The following is a 9,445-nucleotide window of genomic DNA, read 5'->3' as shown; positions in this document are numbered from 1 at the left end:
GCTGTGGAATCTAGTTACTGAGGATGATTGGTGTGAAGGTTGTGTTCATGCAAACCTGACTGTTGAAACATTGCTATCATTCCGCACGAGGTTTGTGTATAGTTGATTCTTAAGTCTATACGTAACGTTTGTGCACATTGGGGCTATTTCTACTGCATGAGAATGTACCTTTGGGGCTAAGTACTAAATGCTTAGAATGGATTCATTTTAATGCCCATACTCTGATATCATATAGAAACACTCAATTCTCCCCTTAAAATGCCTAATTAGAGGAGTAGCGTAACTCTTTATAAAACTTAAGATGAGTTTATTCTCAAGTCATGTGGGATTTCTCAATACACTCCCTCACGTGTGGGCCGGTATTTCCAGTACTATCATTGTGGGTATGTTGCAGGGGCTCATCATCGATCATAGATTAGCCTGCTCTGATACTATATAAAACTTTTTTGATGAATAAATAAGGTATATTGATCAAAAAGTGGAAATATCAGTACACAATTCTAATGCCCTAACTAGGTAGGCACATTAGAGACAAGAAAATCATGAAAGGCCATGCCTTTAAAATCAACAGCAATAGCCCAACTACAGTGAGTTCTAAAAAATAAAAGTTTAAGCTCCCCTAACGATCTCTTTTGATCTTCGAAAGTCCGCGTATTGCGCTCCTGCCACAAGCACCACATAATGCATAGAGGGACCATCTTCCAAATTTTTTTAATTGGTTGTTTGCCTCTTATGTTGGACCAACTAGCCAAAGCTGCCTCTACTGTCTTTGGCATAACCCAGGGCATATCCAATCTAGCAAAAACCTCATTCCAAAGAGTCCTAGCTGTATCACAATGCAAAAGTAGATGCTCTACCAACTCTCCCCCACCTCTGCACATGCAACACCAATCTGCAATGATGATCTTTCTTTTTCTCAAATTATCAATGGTAAGAATCTTTCCCAAAGAAGCAGTCCATACAAAGAAAGAAACTTTGGGAGGGGCCTTGTGTCTCCAAATCTTCCTCCAAGGGTACTGAGTGTTAGGCACCTGGGTTAGGGCTTTATAGAAAGAGCGAACCGAAAAAGTACCTTTGCCTGTTACCACATAACATCCTCTTGTTGCGTGTTTGGTCTTATGGAGTATAGGAGTCCATAGAAGTCTGCAAAGCTGCTTATTTCCCAATCATGTGCCTCCCTAGTAAAATTAATGTTCCAAATTATCTGTCCCCCTGCAATCTCCATAATCTCTGACACTGCAGCATCCTTTTCCCTTGCAATGATACTATATAAACTTAGCAGACGAAAGAGTTAAAAAATATATTTTATTGATGTTAAGTATATACAGCGTGTATAATTTTATGGAGATCTCTCAGTAACTTTGTTCCTACATATCAACAATTTGAAAATCAAAATATAATACAGCTACAACGTAAACTAATGATCTATGGATCTTTGAATAATTCAAATCTAATGCGCGCAATAGTAGTAACAGCAACGTAAACCGATTTTGGTCTGGTGGATCTTTGAATACTTCAACTTTTATCTCCAATATGCCCCCTCAATCGAATGGGCAGCTCTTGAACATGAAGATTATCACATTAATATTGAAAGCGAACTGAGGATAGCAGTTTCGTTAGTAAATCAGCAAGCTGATTTTTTGTGGAAAGAAAAGAGACATGAAGTATTTTTGCCAAAACTTGATTCCAAACATAATGAAAATCAATTTCAATATGTTTTTTTCTTGTATGGAAAACCGGATTAGATAACAGGTAAGTTCTTCTAATATTATCACACCACAATTTTGGACTGGTTTTTAAGGGTGGTTGTAGATCGTGCAAAACCAATTTGATCCAACTTAATTCTGCTACCATGTTGGAGAGTGATTTATATTCCAATTTTGTGCTACTTCAAGCAACTATTGGTTATTGTTTGCAGCTCCAACTGATTATATTTGATCCATGAAAAATAGTAAAATACAATAGGCTTCAATATTACATCTATCATCTTTGTCGCCAGCCCAGTCTGCATCACTGAATCCTTGAAGAGAATGATCAAAGTTAGCATGGAAATGAAATGCATAGTCAACTGTGAATTTTAGATACCGAAGAATTCGTTGACGGCTTGCCAATGAATATCTTTAGGTTCATGCAAATTCTTTGCTAACTCGGTATACTGCAAAAGCAATATCCAAACTGATGAATTTTCTGGCAATGATCAAATTCAAATTGGTGATGGTACAGGTTTGAAAATTACTCATATTGGAACTACTTCTATTTATAATTCATCGTCTACTTTTCTTCTTGATAAAATTCTTGTTGTCCCACAAATTACAAAAAATTTGCTCTCAGTTCAAAAATTTACTCAAGATAATCATGTTTATTTTGAGTTTCACAGTTCTTTTTTTTTGCTTAAGGATTACTCAGGGAACGTCCTTCATAAAGGATCTATGTCTGATGACCTTTATTGCTTCTTTCCATCTCTTCAATGCTGTCTTCCTTTTGCCTTTGTTGGTGCTTGGGTCTCTGTTGCAGACTGGCATCGTTGTCTTGGTCATGCTTCTTATATCACTCATCCCATCCCATCCCATCCCATCCCAGTACCCTACTTCTTGGGATAACATCAAACCATAACACACACTTGTTTATGAGATTATAACCCCAGTACTGCCATGTGTGATCCCTGCTTTCTGTCGCAGCAATGCCGTCTGTATACATTCTTCTTCTTGTTCATGAGAGAACCAATTGTTTTGAGCCATTCTTCTAGTTCATATGAGAACTGATTTGGCTCAAATTGGAAAAAATTTTCACATAAAAGAAGAACGTGACTCGCTGAACTCATTGATGAAGAAACTAAGAAACATCGATCCGACATATCAACTCACATGTATAAAGTGACTATTAAGAAAGTAACGTCCATATGTTGTGTCATTGGATCTCAGTTTTGGTTACAGATAAATATAAGACTTTACGATGTGTCTGTCACCTTTTAAATTGAAACATCCTTGTGCTCAAATTTGTAGTTTGCAATCATATAATTTAAAGTTACCAAATCCATCTCTCTTTCAGATCATGCAAACAGAAATTAACTTTGCAAGATTGATAAATCAGTTATTCGTCATCTCCTTCTTTTTCATTATTAATTGGAGCTAAATTTATGTAAAAATATGTCTTTTTCTTAAGCATTTTACCTTTTTTGGGGCAGTATAAGGAATACTATTCGAGAGATATACACCGACAACTATAGGAGGAAGGACATTCCGTTCTTCATTTCTTGCGAAAATGCTTATACTGTGATATCTATTTAACGTTTCTGTATGCCTCCAATATCTTTAGGATACTTAATAGGTGCTCGTTTGGTTATTAAACTTAACTAAATTCAGGTCAGTTCAATATAATTTTAAATTGAGTCTAATATTTAAGCATTTAATTATTAAATTATTAAATTTATTTTAACTCAAAATTTCTTTAGATACGAGACTCATTATATTTTTCAACTTAATATTTCTTTATACACAAAATTCATAATTTTTTTCAATTTTCTATAAATATTTTTAAACTTATCTTAACATTTAAACACCTCTAAATTCATATTAAACGAGTCGCACATAACACATTCTACTAATTCAACTTATTACTATTTATAAAAAAAATTCAACTAAGCTAAACGTTCAAACACAGCGTATCCCTTTGGTCAGAACTATACCGTTATACTGTTATGTACGTATCTAACTAACAAACAAGTGGCTGCACACTTTTACACTCTGATAGTACGTAGTAAAAGTCGCTTTTGGATGATGGGAGTTTGGGCTGGGAGAATGGAAAGGGCAGGAAAAAAGGCATGCCCATGGGTGGAAATGCTTTAATATGCTCTTTTAGATTTGACATCTGTTCATCCATCGCTATCTTACGCACCGTCGCACCTCTCTTGCGTTTTTTTTTTTTTTTTTTCTTTAGCTTTCTGATTATTATATTTTTCAAAAATTATTTTATTCTCTTTCTTCACCACTCCCTTTCATGCTCTTCCAAATTTCAACACTGAAAATGAATATAAAGAAAATGAAGTCTTTTTAGTGATGAGAATTTTGAATTGTTGTTATTTTCAATGGTGAGCAACTAACCCATTTTTGTATTTTTTCTTTTCTTGGTTTTTCTTTCGATTCCGTACTGGACTTTCAGAAAGTCTCTGGAAGAGAGAAATGAGTAAGAAAACAATAGAGAGGAATAGAGAAGACGGTACTGTTTTTTAACTTTTTTTTTTTAATTGTCATAACTGTTTGGAAGAGAGAAAGAGAGAGAGAGAGCCGAGAGGGAGAGGGAACTGGTTAAAGCATGAGAGGCTGAGATGAGTTGCCTCATATCCAGGGAACCCAAGTAATTTGTGAGAAAAGTGTGATATCTTTTTAGGGTTTTCCTGTGATTCTTGGGACACTGCCTTTCATTGCTTCTTTCTCATGATCCACTTTTCTCTTTCTTTCTTGTGTTAGGCATAATGGGATGGTTTCAAGTTTAATTTAATTCTACTGTCACTTCTTTTTTTAAAAAAAAAAGATTTCTCCTTTTCTTTTTGGGTTGCGTGTGTGTACTTCAGTTCTTTTCTGGCTGTTTCTCTGTCATTGTAGTTGATGGAGTTAGATAAAGAAGATTCCAGAGAAGAAGAAGTTGATAAGGCTTGAGCAGGTCTATGCTTTCAACTTTTAGGGTGGTACTTCCATATATGGAAGCTGGGATCTGTTGTTGTTGACCGGATCTGACTACTTATTTTTCCCCCTAAAGCTGAAAGATACAGCTGAATTTTGCTACCTCTATTGGTCAAATTCCTTTTCTTAGGCATGAGAAATGGTCCGTTGAAACCCAGCATTCACAGGCGGTTTGATTTTGAGTAACTTTTCATACTGCCTAGATAGGGATATTGATGGAGGAGATGTCTCCGGCGGTCGCGGTGCCATTTAGAGGAGGTAACTCGGTCTGTGATAACCCAACCATTGCTACCCATTTGGATGTCACTAGACTTAAGCTAATGGCGGATTCTGGGGTTCTGTTATCCGACTCTATAACTAAGACTTCCCCTGAGACGAGTACTGGTGGTGATGAAGATTGTAATTGTGGTGATTTGGCGAATGAAGTTAGTGTTGCCCCGGCCGTGGTGCCGAAAGAGGATTCTTTGTTGGATATGGTATCTCAAAAAGAAAGTTCATGGGTTGCTGTTGACGATGTGATGGCCCGGGAAAGTGAGGAAGACGATTCCTTATCATTGGAGGGTGATAGGATTCTTGATAGCTCTTGTTCTCTTTCTGTAGGGAGTGAGTGCAGCAGTTTGTGTGGAGAGGACATCATGGTTATTGAGGCTGCTACCGATATGGTAACACTGAGTTCCATAGACAGAGAGAAGAGCTTATGCTGTGTTAATAATGTTGTTGTTAAGGCCACCGATTCAGAGGGACCAAATGATGGGATTGAGATCGTGAGTGATTCTGTTGCTGTGGCTGTGAGTCTTGAGGAAGTGAATGGTGATGTCTCGGATCCAAAGCCATCTGCAGTTATTCTTCCACTGTCTCTGGAAAGAGCGCTGAGTGGAGCCTCGGGCCGCAGCGTTTTTGAGGTGGATCATGTGCCTCTTTGGGGAATTATGTCTGTATGCGGAAGAAGACCCGAGATGGAAGATGCAGTTGCTGCTGTTCCTCGTTTTCTGAGGATTCCTATTCAAATGCTAATTGGTGACAGGGTAGTCGATGGTTTGACTAACTGTTTACCTCCCCAGACTCTGCATTTCTTTGGAGTCTATGATGGCCATGGAGGCTCTCAGGTATCATTTATTTTAATTCTCCTCCTTAACTTGTGGTTTCTCTTCTGATGTTTTTTCCTTACTCTCAAATCATGCATATATCTTATTTATGTAAGTAGTTTATTCGTGTGAGGTATTTATTTTTTTCAGGTTGCAAATTATTGTCGTGATCGTATGCATGTGGCCTTGGCTGAGGAGCTAGAATGTGTGAAGGAAGGCTTAGGAGATGGAACGATCAAGGGCAATTGCCAACAGCAGTGGAAGAAAGCATTCACCAATTGTTTTCTCAAGGTTGATGACGAAGTTGGAGGGAAAGAGAGTCTTGAGCCTCTCGCTCCAGAAACTGTTGGTTCTACTGCAGTGGTCGCGGTTATTTGTTCCTCACATATCATGGTAGCAAATTGTGGAGATTCTCGAGCAGTTCTGTGTCGTGGGAAAAAACCTATGGCATTGTCAGTTGATCATAAAGTAAGAGATCCCTAACAGAAGTTATGCGTAATTTTATTTCTTTTTTAGTAACAATTTATTATAGGAAACTGATATCCATTTAAAACATTTTGTTGTTGATACAATCTCAGCCAGATCGAGAAGATGAATATGCGAGAATTGAGGCAGCGGGAGGCAAAGTCATACAGTGGAATGGGCATCGTGTTTTTGGAGTTCTGGCAATGTCAAGGTCTATCGGTGTGTACTTCACCATGATCGTTTCCTATCACAATAGCATGCTTGGACTTTGAGTTGCCCCTCGAAGGGGGTTTCTTTTTTCAACAAATTGCCATGATCTGGTTGCCATAACCTTTAAAAAAATCAAGGATACCCTGACTACCTTCTCTTTGGGGAAAAGACTCCATGCCACTAATTTTCATATCCTAGATGCTCTTTCCTGTCACGATGTTTATCACCACTTAAATTGAAGTAGTTTATGTGGTCATATCAGGAATACCAATTCCTTCTGCACTTGGAAATTTGGATGCTGACCTGAAATTCAGTTTACAAATTGATTGGAGTTTGTTTTGAGTCAAGCTTTTACCCTGATATTGCTTAATTTGTTCAGGGCAGTAAAATTAAGTATAGGTGTGTGTTGAACAATTCTTTCTGAATCTTTTTATATAAATAAAGATCAGAAAGGAGTTTCCTAATTTATATTTTGTCGTGAAAGAGCTAATTTAGGTAATGTAAGGGGTGAGCTAATTTAAGGTATTTTTATTTGTTGTGGTTAAAGAGCTAATTTAGCTTCACAGAAGTTTCTCGGGACTCTCCTCAAGGTTCAAGCTTCAGGATGACCCACTAATTAGGATACGGACTGGAAGTCCTGAGGGTTTTAAGCAGCTTATGAACTGGTTCACTCAAATTATGACTTTCTGATATGAAGCAACTTTTGAATTGTCATTTATAGTTTCTGATTCTTCTGCTTCTGAAAGTGCCTGCTATCACATGCCCTGTCAAAGAGTAGAAAGTGTGGGAAATATCTGTTTTATCATGATGAACTCTTTTGTGGATTGTATTTTTCATATGAAAGGACAGTGTTCTAAATCTGCTCAGCTTTGGGTGGGCAAAATAGAACATCCTGGAAAAACACTATTCTTCTAGGTTTTATTTGGATGAAGAACTTGCAATATTCTTAAATATTCAGAATGACAGGATTTGAGTTGTTGAGAATGTCAGTTCCATCAAATGAAAGTTTCTTTGTTTAGATTAATATATTTGGAAAATAGTAATTAGAGTATTAAAGCAGTTATAATGATGATGGTGAAGGTGATGGGGCAATGATCGAGTGATGGTAGTAGTGGTATGATGTTGGTTATGCCGGTGGTAGTGGCTGCAGCAATGACTATGGTGGTGGCAATAACTAGTGGTAGTGTTATGAGAATAGTTGTGTTGATCTAATTTGTAAAATGATGCCTTCCACTGTGGAATTTGAAAATCGAGATTTGGATGCTTAAAAATGCTGAGCTCAAAATGCCACTGAATTTTTACTGAATATTGTTGGCCAAAAAAGAGGAAATCAACAATGAATTTTCCAGTTTACAACTTCAAGTAAAAGCAAGCCGCAAAATCCCTCATGTAACTGCAACTTATGAAAATTCTAAAAATGATTTTCAGAACAATGCATCTAGTCATATTCTTGTAAAGGTTACAATCTGAAGATGACTGGCAGTGGCAATTGAGATGATGCTTCATTTCTCTCCTTTGGCAGTTTTCATTGAAAAAAAAAAAACTTTCATACGGTCAAGAGAACTTGGCAATGCTGGAAATATTTTGTATGTTCATGTCCCATCACGAAATTATTGTAGTGTTGGACATGTTCCATTCAGATGGATGTGGAATTCATATCTCAAATGTAGATTGAGAACCAATGTTCTGTACAGTTAAATCTAGCCAGACAAAACTACAGTTTCTCATCCATGGAGTCATCAACTTCCATCATTTGTACTCTACAGTTGGTCTGTTCTATGTCCATGTCAATCAGAAAATTATAATGTTTTGGTTCGTACATCAATTTGTCACATTATGTGGAGTTACTTATTGCAGACATATGTATCGAATTACTAATACACACAGTTTGCTCCCACCTTGCTTGTTGGTTTCAGGTGACAGATATTTGAAACCATGGATAATTCCAGAACCAGAGGTAATGTTTCTTCCACGGGCAAAAGATGATGAATGCCTTATTTTAGCTAGTGATGGGCTATGGGATGTCATGACAAATGAAGAGGTGTGCGACTTGGCTCGGAAAAGAATACTTCTGTGGCACAAAAAGAATGGGACTACACTTCCGACTATAAGGGGTGAGGGGATAGATCCCGCAGCTCAAGCGGCGGCAGAATTTCTCTCGAACCGAGCTACTCAAAAAGGAAGCAAAGACAACATCACTGTGATTGTGGTAGATTTGAAAGCTCAAAGGAAGTTCAAAAGCAAAACATGAGGGTACCTTCATCCTCCTAATAGCTTTGCTCCATGATTGTACAATTTGGAAAATCATCTAGTATAGTTTTGCTCATTTGTTTTTCACCTGGGCTATATTTTTATTGAGATAGCATTCTGTATCTACCATTGAACAACCTAGGTTCAAGAACTCTCTTCACTGTTTCAAAGTGCACTGTGCTGAATTCTGGCTATGTAAAGTTTAGCAGCTTGTATTAGACGGTGACAGTTTCATGTTTTTACCATCATGGAGAAATTGTATTCATTATGCCTCCGAGTTAAAAAGGCTCTGCGAGGTATTTACTTCTTATTAATTTGTTATAATATTATTATGATTAAATATATCTCCTTCCAAATGATCATAGCATTAGACCTGAATTCGAATCATGATTTCATTCTTTTATGCTTTAGGACAATAAAACATATTTCTAAACGTGTGGTAACAAAAATTAGGTTATTTGGAAAAGCCTCATATTTTTACTCGCTTTTGGTGGAACTTTCTGCTTATCTTGAAAGGTAGTGATGGTTATGGTGCGTGGGAGAGGGTACACTCATTTGATTACGCAGTTCTCAAGATGATGAGAGGAAATGAGGTAAAATGTTTTATTGAAAGTTAAATAAAATATTGTTATAATATAATTTTTTAATATTAGTTTTGTTTTAGGATTTGAAAAAATTGAATTATTTATTATATTTTGTGTAAGAATTTAAAAAAATTATAATGATTATAGGAGATGAGATGAGATAATTTGGTTT

General features: G+C 36.8%; 1 protein-coding gene across 1 annotated transcript; it reads left to right on the top strand.

Moving 5' to 3' along the window:
• The first annotated feature begins 3,912 nt into the window (after positions 1-3,912).
• On the top strand, positions 3,913-9,031 carry LOC122296097 (protein phosphatase 2C 53-like). Its single transcript, XM_043105521.1, has 4 exons — positions 3,913-5,785; positions 5,915-6,232; positions 6,343-6,448; positions 8,356-9,031. Exons 1-4 carry the CDS (start codon positions 4,895-4,897, stop codon positions 8,688-8,690), a joined length of 1,650 nt encoding a protein of 549 aa, XP_042961455.1. The 5' UTR covers positions 3,913-4,894; the 3' UTR covers positions 8,691-9,031.
• Positions 9,032-9,445: the final 414 nt, after the last annotated feature.

Source organism: Carya illinoinensis, chromosome 15 (assembly GCF_018687715.1).
Source record: "Carya illinoinensis cultivar Pawnee chromosome 15, C.illinoinensisPawnee_v1, whole genome shotgun sequence".
NCBI classification, from domain to species: domain Eukaryota; kingdom Viridiplantae; phylum Streptophyta; class Magnoliopsida; order Fagales; family Juglandaceae; genus Carya; species Carya illinoinensis.
This window is presented reverse-complemented; position numbering and strand designations above follow the sequence as displayed.